Consider the following 16,201-nt stretch of genomic DNA (forward strand, 5'->3'; position numbering starts at 1 on the left):
AATTTGAATTATTAACACCCTAGTTAATGTCCAAATGCCTGAAGGTCCAATGCAAGGGACAGTTTAGAAGGGAGTAAGCCATTCCATAAATGTCACATGAAATGCACAGCATGTTCATTGCAAATCAAGTCGCTAATAAAATAAATTCTACAACTGTAATACGATTATCCACTAGAGCACTGTGGTGCAATAACGTTACAAAGCATTGGAGCAATGAGGTCGCGCTAGTAGGACATTTAATTAATTGCATATTCCTGAGAGCCCTGGTCTGTAAAATTGTATTGAAGGCCATTGGGTACAGCCTGAGCAGATATTTCCTCATGTGTACCTGTTTTTTCCTTAAAGAATGAACCGCAGCAACACTTTCTTTTTTAACAAAAAGTGCCAGCTGCCTTCCAGCAGGAGGAGCAGGAGCGGGTCGCGGATTGGACAACGACAGTAACAGCTTGAGAGGGAAAAATCACGTGGTGCCAGAGCTCCGGGACTGGCGTCACCGTCTTCATCTCCAAGCAACCTCTCCATCACCACTCGCGTCAGCGCCTGCAGAGCCGCACAGTTGCCCGGCAACTCGTGCTTTGCGCTCTCGCCCGGCCTTGCGCCCTGCTCGAAACTCTGACGCGAGTGTGACGTTAATGAGGTGGGTATCAATTTGTTATGGCAGGGGGAGGGGGTGGAGTTTCCCAGCCGGGTATTACAGAGTAGCTTTCCGCGTGCCTGTGGAACGCACAGAAAGTGCCGACTACAATGTAGCCAGAAGTGAAACACAGTTCGAAAAAACAAACCGGCTTGTACATAAACTGCACCTCTGTATATATTTCACTAAGTTCCGTACTGGCTTGTACTCCATTGCACCTTTTGTTTTTATTTCTTCGGCGCGCAAGATTTTAGGAAGTGCTTTTTCGTCAGGATATTCAAGAAAAGGACTTAACTTCAAGCACGCAGCGAGGAGTTTTTTTCTGTCCAGGTAAGTCAAGATTTGCGGCACCTTGACGCTGAATGGATAACGAAAAGTGAACGAGGCCGAGAAAGTTAACTTTTCCCTTACTGGTTGTAAATCGCAGTTCCGGCGAAAACCGTAGGTGAGAGTCAAGACGGCAAAGTGCTAGACTTTATCTCCAGGTCAACATAGTTGCGCCGCGCTGATCACTTTCGGTTGATCGTATAGATATGTATAACCAGCCGTCTGAATCCATTTTAAAAGTATTTCTTTACAAACTGTGTTTTGGGGTAATTTCTGACGTGATGGCGATTCTACAGCAAATCGAGTGTAGTTTGAACGAAAGTAAATACAGAGAATGCTCATTCGGGTGTTCACATATTTCGTTTTTTTTGTTTTTCAGGCGTAAAGTCTGGTAGAAACACATTGCAATACTGAACACAATACGACACCCTGCGCCATGGTGATCATGTCTGAATGCAGCCCGGAGTCCGTACCTACCCAGCCTCACGGAAGGCCCTTACAGGTCGGCTTTTACGAGATCATTAAAACGCTGGGGAAAGGCAATTTCGCCGTGGTCAAACTGGCCAGGCACAAAGTTACCAAAACACAGGTGAGCACATGCACAACGCGCCGTCCTTGTTTCCCACTTTTTTGGTATAGGGATTAGGTTTATGTTCTTGTAAACATATATAACACATATCTTGTAAACAGATATTGTAAAGTTGTTGGTAACAGCTGCAATAGGGAAGACGGGAGTCTGTAACGAAGTGTTAAACCGGCTTCCGTATGATAAATCCGTCTCGTACGTACTCGGTTTTTGTCTTCTGTTGAAAGAAACTGACCCATTTGTCCTTAACACAGGTGGCCATTAAAATAATAGACAAGACGAGGCTGAATTCCTCTAACCTGGAAAAGATTTACAGAGAAGTTCAGATCATGAAGCTGCTGAATCACCCTCACATCATCAAGCTGTATCAGGTGAGCTTGCCCGGTCTTGTGGAGCGCATTATCTGTATGTGCACCACTACTGTGACAGAGGTGGCCTGTGGTTAAACTCCAGTTTCAGGTTGAGTCAGTTTTGTTCGTGGTCTGTAGCAAGAGAGGCTTGTGCGCTGAAAGATAGTTAGGAGGAGGGAATGCTGCTTGTGTCAATGCCAAGCTTTTCCCCCTTCTTAGTTATTCTTTGGTGCTGATGATTGAGGGTGCGAGCTGTCGCAGGAGCCCTGCAGCTTGAAGACATGGAGAACGATGAGGTGCTGAAGGGCCCCGTGATTTTCTTTGCATTGGCCTTTGCTCACTGGCAGTTCAGGTGGCGTTAGCCAAGTCAGTGCGACAAGGACAGGGGTCTCTTTTCTGGTTATTCCTGACATGTGTCTTTGTAGAGATTGTGTACAGTGCATGAGCAAAATTAATCAATAGCCTTTCAGTTTGTGGAAACGGTGTGGAGAAAGCATGAATCTATTCGAAGTTGAGGCATTGCAGAGTTTTTCTTTTTTTCATCCGGAGTGGTATTAAGTTTTGTGGTCAGTGATTGTGTTTCTCCTCAGCGTGTCCATGTTAGTGGGGTTTGCCATTAGGCAGCTGTGTGAAGGGTGTTCTGCACACCTTGCACAGACAGGAATTACTAGCAATCCTGCATGACCTTTCTGGCTGCCCTTCTCTGAGCCTTAGTGAACGTGTCAGGCTCCAGGGATGAGGAAGAATTAATTGTTAGGTTTGTAATGCCCACAGCCATGAGGGGTCCCCTGAAATTGGTGAGCTCATAGGTGCTGTGGGCGTGAGGGATCACGGGATGTGTGAGCAGTGCATTTGCACAACAGGAGAAGGATTGGGATTGCGTCTAGATTTTCTGTGGAGCGAAATGAACGTGTGTGTGTGCGTGCGTGCGTGCGCGCGCAGAGACAGTCTGAAGATATACTCCCGGGAGTAAACATTTAATTTAAGCAGTGAACTGTGCCCTGAGCAAGTGAGAAGTCTTTAAAATCAGGTTTTCAAATGTGCGGCATTGGTTTTGATCCTAAAAAATTAATTCAGAAATGAAACCCCAGCTCTTTTAGTGTTGATTTACTCTGTCTGAGATATTTGTCGTATTCTGAGTGAGACCGTGTCGGTGTGTGCCTGGAAAATGTGCGGGAATGAAGTAGCCCGCAGGTGCAGGAATCAGGGTCAGAGCAGACGCCGGGCTTGGGGAAGAATAGTGCTACACTGAGAATACTCTGTCTTCTAAGACCGGTCCAACATAGATTCAAGACAATCAAAATCAGCCGTCAAGAGCATTATCTGCATCGCAGTCTCCCCCTCCACACAGTGCGCTGCACGTGGGCTGCAAGCGCGTTGCAGGTTTCTCTTCTAGCCCTGCTTCAGATCAGCTTTCGGCTTGCAGCTCCAGGGACCGCAAGGTCAAGGCGTGTGTATTTGACTAGGCAAGCAGATATTCTCTTGCTCGCAGCGGCATTAGTCTTTGAAATCGCGCTTGCTCCTTTTGATTCGACCGGATCGTCACAGGGAAGCTGCGCGAGGTTGCGGCTGGAGTTCTGCTTGGTGTTGTATTTCGTAGTTAAATCCGTAGCCGCCTGCACTCTGTGATTTACCTTTAGCCCACAGGGATGAAGGTCTGTGGGTGTGCACATCATTCAGAAATAATCCCCTCTTCTTTATTGGCCTGTAAATTTGGTTAGATCAGGGGAGGTTAGAGTTCCTCTTCCTCTCTGGCACATCTGCTGGGTTCAGCATCTGCTTTGGGTTCAGTGCTAGCTCTCTGGCCTTTTTCTTTTTTTGGCAAATTCCTACCCCTTTAATTTTCAGATCTCTTGTTGACCACCCCCCCCCCACACACACGTATCCATAATCAAATATATTTGAGTTTGCTTAGAAGCAAGAACTACCCAGTGTAAATCTCATTTTCATAGCACCAGTGCAGACTCAGTGAGCACAGCTGGGACGGGAGGGGAGGGGGGCTGTTTGCGTTGGACATTCCTGTCATTTCCTTAAGGCTGTAGTCTTTTCCGCTGTGGATGCAGTAAAATGTCAAGTGGGGTTACACGCTGCTGCTGTACTGTGACCTTGCAGTCCCAAACATGTACTTGTGCAGGAACAAATGTGTGATTAAGAAAGGTATTAGAAAGCATCGTGACAGTACAGTACATTACAGTTCTCTGAAAAGGATGTTGTAACTGAGACATGAGCAGTACGAGTTTATGCCCAATATAAATGAAATGTATTCATCGCCATGTCTTCCCACTTAACAATACAGCAGACGACAGAAATAAGTGATGTGTGTCTGCCTAGCCGAGACGCTTCTTCAGACGTCTGGAAGATCGGCTTTGCAAGCAGAGGTCAACAATCAGTTTTAGTGTCTATTCAGAAATAGAGCTTTGGACATTTTCCAAACACAAATACATCAAACTCTTGCAAAGGAAACTGTAAAATTCAAGGATTGTTTCAAATTCAAGGTTGTGCTGGCTGGGCTGTCATTTCAAAAGTTAAGTTTTTTTTCTTATTCTCAAAACGGTTGCTTTTTTTAAAAAACAAACAACCAATTAACTGTTACATTTCTAAACCTTTAAAACATTTTAAATGTTAAATTTTGTTGTCTTTTGTTGCAGGTCATGGAAACGAAAGATATGCTGTATATTGTAACTGAATATGCGAAGAATGGAGAAATGTTCGGTAAGCTGCTTTGTGTGTATTCTATGCCAATAAAACTGCCTTCTTCTTGGAACAAAGATCTGGGATTAGACACCTTAAGGAGGAATCGGGAAAACATCCCGTGGGTCTCGGTCCTCCTGGCTGATGTTCAGGCAGATGCAAATAGAGCTAGATTTTATGGAATCGCATCTCGCAAAGAAATAATTAGCACAGACGGTGCTACAAAGCATGTTAATAAATAGAGATTTTGTATTCCATGTTGACTTTTAAAATTTTCAAAAATGTTTGAATACCTTTTACTTCTTCCTTTTCCTCCAGATTACCTGTCCTCCAACGGCCGGCTGAGTGAAGACGAGGCCCGCAAGAAGTTCTGGCAGATCCTGATGGCTGTGGATTACTGCCACAGACATCACATTGTCCACAGAGACCTCAAGACCGAGAACCTCTTGCTGGACGCCAATATGAATATCAAATTAGCAGGTAGGAGGGAACATAAGGACTGTTGCAAACAAGAGGAGGCCCATCCAACAAGATAGTAGTTAATTGATCCCAGGATCTCATCCAGCTTTATTGAAAGAAACCAGAGTATTGGATTTACGTCATGGCTGGGTGGCTTGTTCCATACTCCCACCCCACTTTGCGAAAAGGAAGTGCCTCCTGTTCTCATTTTTAAACGCACCACACCTTCAGGGCTAAACAGCCTGTGAAACCAGAGACCAATCAGGAAGGATATGTACTGTTACTGAGGAATTGAAATATTAATATGTGTTTTAGTGCTCTAGTTGGAGAGAAGGTTTTTATTCTATTTGTGAAAAATCTGTTCTGTGTTTGAAAGGCCTTGCAAGAAAATTGTAATTACTTCCATTGAAAATCGAGGGAAAGCGTTTTGCATCTTAGGCTTCCAGTTTTTCAGCTGTAAGGTGGGACAAGGTGTGGCCATTCACTGAGTGTTCCTTCAAGTGTTATGTCCTAACAAACACTGAGTTAGTCTTGTCGATCAGTAGTCACACGCCGTCTTACTGAATGCGATTCTTTTATTGGCATTTTAGACTTTGGCTTTGGGAACTTCTACAATGCCGGGGATCCCCTGTCCACATGGTGTGGGAGCCCCCCTTATGCTGCTCCCGAGGTCTTTGAAGGCAAAGAGTACGAGGGACCCCAGCTTGACATCTGGGTAAGAGCACTAGGCCTGACAAAGGTGGTAGAATGGTCTTTGATTCTTTAGGGCTCTGCATTTGTTTAGAAATGCATTTTCCTCCAAAGAGAGTTATTTGAATGTTCTCTGAACTGTCTTCCCCCCCCCCCCCCCCACAGAGCCTCGGGGTGGTTCTGTACGTCTTGGTCTGCGGATCTCTGCCGTTCGATGGAGCCAGTCTGCCCGCGCTGAGACAGAGAGTGACGGAGGGCCGCTTTCGAATCCCCTACTTCATGTCACAAGGTAGCCATCTCCCCCTCCTCCCTGCCAGCCGCAGGCTCCCTGAGCGGGTCCTGATATCTCTGTGTGGCTTTTGAGTTGACACTTGAGATAAAAAAAAACGACCAAAGATTTAATGGACATGGGAGCACAGAAGTCTTGTACTAGCATTCCTCAGGGCTGCATGTTGCAATAATAAATCTGAAGTTTAAAGATAAAGTGAACACATGAACAAGAAGTTCACCAATGGCAGTGACGCTGTTATTACAAAAAAAGAGCTGAGCTGGAGGAGATACCGGAGCTGACTGGCGCTTTGCTTTTCCCAGACTGTGAAAACCTGATCCGGAGGATGCTGGTAGTGGACCCAGCCAAGCGCATCAGCATCGCCCAGATCAAGCAGAGCCGCTGGATGCTGGCTGACCCTACAGCACAGCAGCAGGCTCTGTCTGTGTCGATCACAGACTACAACTCCAACCTGGGAGACTACAGCGAGCCGGTCCTGGGCATCATGCAGACCTTGGGCATCGACAGGCAGAGGACCATTGAGGTAAAGGCAAAGGACAGTAGATTAGTATCAATAAAATGTGTCGGGCTGATGTCTTTATGCATCTACACAGTGTGTGTGGATGCAGTTGCATATTAAAAAGTCTTAGATAACTAAAAATGTTTGGGGTTTGCTATGAACTGCAGCAGTGTTAAAAAGTGAGGATAACTGGTCAGATGAGTTACTCACAGTGGAGACAAATGTGACAGTGAAGGACACCTTATGGATAATCGCTATAATTAAGGATAATTAAATCAATACAATAAACTTAAATTGGAAGCATGCCACACCTCCAGTAACATCCATTAAGATGTTCATAATTTGATAATGGGGGAAGTGCTATCCTAACACAAGCGAAAACATTTGGAAATATTGAAACCTGAAAAAATGTGCCAATAAAGATATGGTTTTTAAAGTAAGGTTTGATGTTCTCACAAGGCCCTGGGAGCTGTTGCTAACTGGTGCTGCTGTAGAGGTTCGGCGCTATGCTGCTTAGTCTCATTTATTGAAGAGGATTTCTCTTTTTCTCCTCCATCCTAGTCGCTGCAAAACAGCAGCTACAACCACTTCTCTGCCATTTACTACCTGCTGCTGGAGAAGGTGCGGGAGCATCGCAGCAGCCAGCTGAGCCGCCAGTGCAGCACCCGGCCGCCGAGACACAGGAGCGGCTCCGACGTCACCCCCGCCGAGGTGAGAAACGCAGAATACTGGCCGCGCATCCAGATCGGCACCCCCTGTAATCGAAACAACGCATTAAAAATGCCCCCTTCCGACTCGATCCATTGTCCGGATTTGTTTGTCTAGCAGCGTGCTAATTAGGTCACGATGTGCTTTCCCAGGCACCTCAGGAACCCTCCGACAGCCTCAGAACAGCCTGTCCTTTCCCAGCCATGCAGAGCGCCCCCTATCACACTGACACTGAATGCGACTCAGCTGGCCTCTTCCAGGTGAGTCCTGTTGCTGTATCTTCCTGCTCACTGAAACCACCTCTTTAGTACAGCGTTGCGGTCTAGAATTTATATGGGCTTTTCTAGTCATCCTACAATGGTACTCTAATGGTCATTTCTTTAGAAATAACTTTTGTGATCTATGTGGTTTTTTTATGCTCACAAAATATACAATTTTCTATTTTGCATTTTCCATTTGAAATTTTGTAATTGAAAAAGATGCACCTGGCATTTCGATCAAATTAGCACTATTCAGATGCTTTAAGGCTGAATGGGGAGGGAGGATGAGTAGAGTCAAATGCCAGATCTTAGAATTGGTGCAATTAAAAGATTTAAGCATGACTCACTGTCTGATAGTCTGATAGTTCATTACAAATTCAGTTATGTGGTTATAAAGCCAGTAGCAGCTGCAAAGTAATAATTCTACTAATACACTTATTCTAAATTTTATGGACTATATTCTGATTTATTTTCAGGTGTTGTGTAAAGTGTTCTATATTGAAAAGCTTGTGTTTGAATGTATTGAGTTGTATCAAACTGCAGATCCACATCAGGGGCAATGATCTGCACTGTGCCAAGCAGGTACTGTTGCCTGTTGATGGATGTGGCTAATGTTCAGGTTTCCTCTGTCCTTCACTACAGAGGGTAGTGTTTCCACTTGAGGCCAGCTTGAACGGACTGTTGCAGAACCGCTCCATCTCACCCAACAGCCTCCTGGAGAACACCATTAGCGAGGAAGTGCGCCCCGGTGATCTGGAGGAAGAGGAGGGGCTCCAGGTGGCCACACCCCTTTGCCCCCCCAACAACACTTCCCGGCGACACACCCTAGCTGAGGTCTCCGCCCACTTCCACCAGTGCAGCCCTCCCTGTGAGTAACAGTGGCAAGCTGTCCTGGACTGTGCTAAGAAACACTACTCCATCGGCAAGCCTTAAATCTATGCTTGTCTAGCTATATACCCCTAAGTAACTGGCAACTTAAAGTGAGCCAAGAACAAGTACAAGTAAAATAAAAAAGTCTAACTTAGCTATTACGTCATACACTTTTTGTAGAAATGAAAAGCAGTTGGCAATGAATATTTCAGCATCTGTGTTCCTCAGCAGGAACATATCACCTTTTAAGCTTCAGTGCCTGTAGTATCTTCATTTCTCTCAAATGCTTTGCTTGACATTGGCTTCCTGTCCTGCAGGTATCGTGGTCTCATCAGTAAACCCCTCAGATGGAGCGTCTTCTGACAGCTGCCTGAAGTCCTCTTCCAGCACTGGGCCTGCCCTAGTCAAAGGAGGCTACACGAACTTCCTTGCCTCGGCTGTGGGCACAGGAGCCCCCATCCAGACTGGCACCCCCTTCACACAGTCCTCAACCCTCCTGCTGCAACCCCAGGGCTACCAGGCCACTGCCAGCCTCCCCGGCGCCAACTTCCAGGAAGGCCGCAGGGCATCGGACACCTCCCTCACTCAAGGTAACGACGAACCCCGGACTGGGAAGGCGGCCAGCGCTTGCCATTTTAAGTCAGAGTGTTTGAACGGTCAGGGCTGGGAAAGCAAGAGGGAGGAAGGGACCGTGGTCCAGGCAGATAAAGGTTTAATCCTGAATGTCGTGTGGGTCTGCAGGGCTCAAGGCGTTCCGGCAGCAGCTGCGGAAGAACACGCGCTCCAAAGGCCTGCTGGGGCTGAACAAGATCAAGGGCCTGGCCAGGCAGGCGTGCCCCTCCCCCTGCCCCCGCGCGGGGCGCGGCGCTCTCAGCCCCTCGCTCGGCACGTCGAGCGACCGCCGGAGCCTGCTGGAGGAGGTGCTGCATCAGCAGAGGTGAGGAGATGCCGAGGGCCAAGATCGCGTCCGGATTGGGGTGTGCTTGTAGGAGCAAGAAGGAGATTTGGGGGGTTTTACCTTGTGTGATGTGACTTGGCCTCTGTTCTCTTCACAGGATGCTTCAATTGCAGCACCAGCAGCAGCAGCCTAGCCTGTTTCTCAGCCAGCAGCCTGCTCCCCTCTCCTCTGGCCTGTTTCCCCCCGCCGCGCTGCTTTCCGAGTCGAACGCCCTCGACGCCGCCCCCTTGCTCCTGCGGGGCTGCCACACCCCCGGCCCCCAGCGCCAACTCCTGCGCCAGCAGCCCGAGAGCCTGCCGGAGGCCTCCCTGTCGCCCATCTCCTCTGCGGCCCACCTCCTGGAGGCCCGCCTGCACATCCACGGCGGCCCGACCTACCTCCCGCGCTTCTCCTTCCAGCTCCCCGACTGCGAAATGGAGGATCTCACCAGCAGCCAGATGAGCAGCTGTGTGCTGGTGAAGTAGACCACACAGAGAAGAGAGGGAAGTGCATCTTTTGTCCTGGCATGGATATGAAAAACAGCTTCTCCAGCACCTCTGAACAGTCATGCGCACATACGCAGATAGACATGTGTATTTATATGAATAAGCAATAAGTTAACACCTGTTGACAAAAACCCAGCCTTTCCTGGACAGCCTGAGAAGCAATACTAAAGCAGGCTGAAGGTCGGGGATCCAGTTACATGTCATGGGAGTTTAAGACTGGTCTGACTTGAAATCCTAAGGGCCAGTGCGAAGGATATCCAGTGAGGTGCAGGAGCTCTGATAGGAGCGTAGAAGGAGTCTGTCTTCCTGAGAAGTTCTGAGTGTAGGATTCAAGGTCTGCTGACAGACGTGGACCCTTATTTCCTACTCGGGGCACACTGTGGGTGAACTGCCCACTTCTGACTAAGTTAATGGTTGGCCCTTGGAGGAAAACGGGGCCCTAAATCTTTTGCTATTGTTGATTTCACTTCTTTAGGAAAGACCAAAGTTTTTTTTTTGAAATTCTTGAACATGAACAGTATCAGCAGTTTCCAGTACTTCCTACGAACATTTTTAGAGAGCCGCACGTTTCTTTTTTTCTAAGTCACAGTTAAGTCAGCCTTACCGAAATAAATCTTGGATCTAGAGACAGTGACAGGTACTGCTAAAACTAGGGTATAGTATTTTAATAACTGAGCACAGCAGATACCCAAGTTTACTTGATGGCACCAGCTTTGCACTGTTTGGACACTGTGTACCGATAAGCTATAGAATAACCATTAACCTGGTGTAGTTTACAGACCTGGTAAATGCATTAGCTATAATTTCAGTTTTCCTGCCTTCAACCATATTGACCTGTAGGTCTAAGACAAACTTCTGGTCATTGAGATTAGAATTTGATCTTGTGTTATTGATGATCTCTTGGCATCTGCAATACGTTTTCGCAGGTTTCAGAGTCATGAGCCAGACAAGAAGGTCTGCAGTATGGAAAACAGGGTTTACTCTTCTGTGGTACTTTGTATGCTATTTTTTTGCTTAAAGGTTTGGTTGCAAGTGTGACACCATTGAACATTTCACAGATTGGTTCTAATACATACCGTTCATGGGGTTTTCATATTGTACTCGTTTCAGTTTGTTGAATTAATCTGCTGTCTGTGACCTCAGAAGATTGCAAGTTCATGTTCATACGAAAATGTTGTGGTGATGTAATGCTTGCTGAGATCTCTCCAACAATAAGTTACTGCTGGAGAGAGAGAACTGTCAGTGGTATCTCACGAATCAACCGGTCGAGAGCTTATCTCCAGGCAAAGATTCCTGATCCCACAGTACCTTTAAATACCATATCGCTACCTCTGTACTGCAGGTGACTCGGACACACTGGGCCCATGCTTCCTGACACATTTGGGTTTTTTCAGACTCCAAATCCGGGTCATCACATTTGACTCTGGCATCTGCAATGTGGCGGTGTGCTAGCAGTGGAAACCAGTTCATGAATGCAACTCAGAGCAAACTTGATCATTACCTCAGTCTCGGCGGATTTCATTGTGCTCTGCATGGCATCTTTTCCATCGTTTCCTGTCAGAGACCGCGGGAGTACTGTTTGGGATTGTTGTCCCCAGACAGACGGGAAAATGATAGTATTGTTATGTATCTGCTGGCTGCTCTGTGTTCATTTTCAGTGTGACATCTTTGAATTTGATCAGTTCCTCCCCCCCCCCCGACTTGAGCATGCATAATTCGAATCGCTATGTATGGTACAGCCACAGATCTGATGTGGTCAAGGTGTTGCGCTGGTTTCAAATGACCAAGCAATTGAATCTTCTAGAACTTTGTAATGTCATGCAGAAAGAACTACCACAGCGCAACATTTGTTTCACATATAATGCTCAATTATTTTGGGTTAGATTTTTTTACATGATACATGAACAAATTAACCATGTATTTAGCACTTTTGCAGTGGGATTGAAAACAATTTCTGCCTTTTCTCTGTTCAAAAATCCCCAGATTTTATTACCTCAGTTTAAGCTAATGGTTTTTTTTTCTGATAAAGCTTCAAGTGTTTCCTTGCAGAGATTTGTACAAACAGAACAAAGATGTTTTGGGGGATGTATGTGTGCAATATTTTATGGTGAGATGTCGATGCAGTGATTATATATATATAGAATTGATTTTTTTTTTAATTTGTCACTCTAAAGAATGGTTGTACTGGTTAGTTTCTTTTTCCGAAAAGAAACTGAAGCAAGGCATTTCCATGTTTGTTTCATAAGATATTGCTAGAGGAGAGCCCTGGTTTAAAACAATGTGTGATAGCCTAGAGAAGGCTACAAGTTAGCTCTGCACGCTCTAGGTTCAAGCTTATTTTTTATTTTGCCTTCATGTCATTGGCAGCTTGTTTTGTAGCAAAAGGCAGTATTAGAACAAGCCAAAGTGACTCATTTGAAGTGCAGATTCTGTCTTTGCTAGACAAGTTACTAGGACTGAAAACAACACATTGAATATCAGAGTGCTATGTTTTGCTCTAGCTCATACTTTGGGGTGACAAAATGGGGTTTTCCTGTAAAAGGGCCATGGCTGATGTTCTTTTGAATTGCATGTTTTTAAAGTTGTTTTAGCTATAGGCTAGCTGGATTCTGAAGGTTGCATTAGCTGAGATGGTAAGATGCAAGGAGAAAGTACTTTTTTCCCCACTAAATAATAACTGTGAATAAGAAACAACTCAAATTGGCGAAGATAAGATTCACAGCCATCTTTGCAGAACTGGTTAAAAGCTGCTCAAAGGCCAGCATAGAAACAGCATTTTAGACTGATTTGAGCTGCACAGTGACTGGATAGTGATTTACATTAAATAATGCAAGTTGTGATGATTTGTAGAGAGAAGAGTGAGTGTTGCCTTCACTTGATGCTGTTTAACTTGAAGTGAATTGCTACTTCCACAGATTTGTAATTAAAATTACTCCTGAAGCATGCTAACTCCTTAAGCATTTTTTAAGTTTAACAGTGCTGCACATAGATAGAACAATGTAAGGATTTTTTTAGGTGTAAATAGTAGTGTTTTTTTTAATTCGAAGGTTTGCTCTGGTTTATTATATGGCCTGTGGTTCTGCTTTTGTTATACAGGGCATTTCATTTTGTAGGGCTCACTATTTGAGTCTCAGTTTCTGGAATATCTGGAGAGTGTGCAGAATATGCTGATCTGAGGAATAAGCGTGCCTCAGAATAGCGTTCAGAAGCTTTTTACCACACTGCAATGATTACCTCTTGTTCAAACTTAGTCTTCCATAAATAGTACCAGTTTTGGTTGTTTTCAGGGTTAAAAGCTGAACATCTTCACACTTTCCAGAACCCATATAACAAGTTACACCAAATTGTGCTTCAATGTAGTGTCTAAATCATTTACGGTTGTGTCTTGGTGAATGACTTGATAAGAATGCAGAATAGTTTTCAGTTAAAACTATCCAATGAAATCCACTTGATGAACAGTATTAGATTGAACATTTCACGTGGTGGTGGCATGGTCACCTCTAGATCTTCTGCTTGTGCCTTCTGAACAAATCAAAATAAAAAACAAATTCAGTCCCGCTCATGATCTGTCGCAATCTTCGGGCATGCTGAGGGTCTCTAAGCACATGTCAATGGTTTTCTCCAGCCATGGGCCATAGATTCCAAAGCCCCATTTTTTATCATTGTTTTTTTCTGACTTGCAGTGTATAAGAGAATGCACTTTATGACATGCTGTCTTCTCAGCTTGGAATTGTTTGTTTAGGAATCATTTTGCAGAGTTGTCTGAGTGTACAAGGAATGATGTAATACCATGTTTAAAGACACTAAGTGTTTATTTTTTGATTGAGACATTTGGAACTTTGTTTTTATTTGACATTACAGAAATCTTTATCTGATATGGAAGTGAAAGGTATGTAGGTTGTATTTATGTTGCTATTTATTTGAATAAAATTCACTTCTTACTTTGTGTCTATCACTCATTTTTTTTAACCGAAAGTGCAACTTTTTTACACTTTTAAAGTGACAAAGTTTTTCTCTTCACTGGTTTCACCCCTAACTGCAAGCCGGTTGGTGTCCCCCTTACGCAGAGGTCTGTACCGAGTCCTTTACTACAGTATTAACACATTGCCTCTTGGTCACCTTTGCGGTCTAAACCCAGAAACGGGGGCAGGCTGCTGGGTTGAAATCGGTGTTGATGGTGCTGAAAACAAAGCCCAGAAGGTTGTAAGAAACCTCGGTTTTTCTTTCGGCCCTGTGACGTCATTTCAAGAATGTGGTGCCATCTTTCTTCCACCTGCATAACTATATATATATATAAAACAATAGACCTCTGCTATGTTGATATGCTGTAGTTGAAATATTATTTAATGGCTTTATTTAATCAGGATTAGACTATGACAACCCTTTACTAGGTAAGAACAGCTTCAGAATTCGTCAGTTCATCAACTCTGCAATCTGCTGATTTGAGCCCCACACGGTGGGCGATACAGTCTCATGTGCAGCTTCCTGTGTTGGGACCTCCCCCCCCTGAATCTGCAACTTTCAACACTTTCATAACTCACTTAAAGACCCGTCTCCTGCTCTGGAGTTTCACTGCCAGTTTAACTGTCAATTCACTCTGCTTTTGTTCCTTCAATTATGTGGGTTAACATACAGTGTGTAGAGTTTTTTTTAAAAGCACTTAGAAAAAAAAACGTACTAAAATATGTAATATTCTTATTTACATATGGGACATTATTTTTTTTACATTAATCCATGTTTAAACATGTTAGTGTCCAGTTTATCTAGAAGTTTAATATTCATTAGTTCATTTATATGGTTAACTCAAAACCTTCCAAAGGAGAAAGAAACATCCCACCATGGACAAATGAAGGAAGTAGAAGGCTTTTGTCATTATTTTGTTGTCAGAGCTCAATATTTGTTTAGACTGATGACAGAGCCCAATGTGAATATCTTTCCGTAACATTCGTTAATCTTAAACTCCATACGGCTTTACATTGAATAAAAATGAGTAAAAGTGTAAAGACATCTAAAATAAATATTGACCATGTTATGGTGAAACCATGTATTAAAACAGATAACATATAGAGCTGATCAAAACCGTTTAATAAGGTATACTAACACAGGCTCTGCCCCATTGGTATTCAGAGCAGCAATCACACAAGTGCTTTGCCTTTAGCAAGGAGTTTAGCGGTTTTCTACCAGGTTAGTTCACTTGTATAGTATTGATAGTACAACACACGCCACACATTGGACCTTCAGTGAAACTGAAATATCAGTATCCACTGAGGCATAGGCAGCACAGTGGCGCAGTTTGTATGTTCTGGTGGTGCTCTGGTTTCCTCCCACAGTCTAAATACTTACTGGTAGGTGAATTGACTCCAGTGAAACTGGCACTGGTGTGAGCATGTGTGTCTGTGTCTGTGCCCTGTGAAGGAAGGGCTGGCGTTCCATCCCACCCATTGCTGAACTAAGCCCCTGCTCCCCCTTGACCCTGTCTTGGATAAAGCAGTTAGAAAATACTGTATATAGATCTCCCCTGAGGCTACAGGCTGGAAAACGAGCTGAACTTTATTTGCTTCCTCTGAAATGGAGGACCACATCACCCTGCCATGCTGTACTCCCTCCCACTTCATTCTCTATTTCTGTGGGCCCAAATTAAAAATAATTTTTGAACAAAAAAATGTTCCCTTCCTTTCAAAGCCTGGCTCTGAGAGACGTCTCTTTCGACTGCGGCTAAGATGTATATCTTGCCTTTACCAAACCGTGAACATCTCACATGACCAAAGTAAACCAATACAACTATTAATGTGTAATCTCTTATGTGTTTGTGATCCGCTCGGTCATTCAGTAAGTTGGATATAAACAGAATGACAAGGATCTCCACTAGTCCTTTAGATGTCAACATTGGTGGTGGTGGAGGGGAGTACCCATTACCTGTAAAGCGCTTTGAGTGGAGTGTCCAGAAAAGTGCTATATAAGTGTAAGCAATTATTATAATTATTATTGTCTAGAGTGGCTCACACTTGTTTCCATCTCTCAGCCTGTCCTGGACCCAAGAAGCCTCAGCTCATGTGAGTCTCTAGGCCTCCTCAGCATCGTAAGACCAGCGGAGAAGCGTTGCAGTTCTTTTCTTCCACATTGTACATTTAGGAGGTGTTCAGACAGCGAGGCCTCCAGTGGTTAAGCTACAGATAGGAGCTTGCTTCCCAGCATAGGCACCATCTCGTGAAATGCACTCAAGCACAGATGCCCCTTGTCCAAGCGTCTGTGATCTGTCTGTGCCGTTGACCTCCGTGACATTATTAAATTGCAATGCTGGAGGAGCGTTCCGTCAAAGCCAGGAAACTGAAACCCAGGCACTGGCTCTGAAGGCAAGTGTGTTGCCTCACTGCCAAAAGGCCCAGACTGGCTGA

General features: G+C 44.7%; 1 protein-coding gene across 1 annotated transcript; it reads left to right on the plus strand.

Moving 5' to 3' along the window:
- Positions 1-760: 760 nt before the first annotated feature.
- Positions 761-13,747, plus strand: sik1 (salt-inducible kinase 1). Its single transcript, XM_088914732.1, has 14 exons — positions 761-964; positions 1,341-1,550; positions 1,802-1,918; positions 4,546-4,609; positions 4,907-5,068; positions 5,638-5,762; positions 5,903-6,026; positions 6,329-6,549; positions 7,087-7,236; positions 7,386-7,493; positions 8,136-8,361; positions 8,681-8,953; positions 9,105-9,300; positions 9,419-13,747. Exons 2-14 carry the CDS (start codon positions 1,398-1,400, stop codon positions 9,783-9,785), a joined length of 2,286 nt encoding a protein of 761 aa, XP_088770858.1. The 5' UTR covers positions 761-964; positions 1,341-1,397; the 3' UTR covers positions 9,786-13,747.
- The last annotated feature ends 2,454 nt before the right edge of the window (positions 13,748-16,201 follow it).

Source organism: Atractosteus spatula, chromosome 4 (genome assembly GCF_055471065.1).
Source record: "Atractosteus spatula isolate fAtrSpa1 chromosome 4, fAtrSpa1.hap1, whole genome shotgun sequence".
NCBI lineage: Eukaryota > Metazoa > Chordata > Actinopteri > Semionotiformes > Lepisosteidae > Atractosteus > Atractosteus spatula.

What these genes read in the sequence shown, in the direction of transcription:
- sik1 (XM_088914732.1), top strand. Translation starts at nt 1,398, where the DNA reads ATGGTGATCATGTCTGAATGCAGCCCGGAGTCCGTACCTACCCAGCCT. An exon ending in ACAAAGTTACCAAAACACAG is followed by an intron (nt 1,551 to 1,801) that starts GTGAGCACATGC and finishes TCCTTAACACAG; the next exon opens with GTGGCCATTAAAATAATAGA. An exon ending in GGACACCTCCCTCACTCAAG is followed by an intron (nt 8,954 to 9,104) that starts GTAACGACGAAC and finishes GTGGGTCTGCAG; the next exon opens with GGCTCAAGGCGTTCCGGCAG.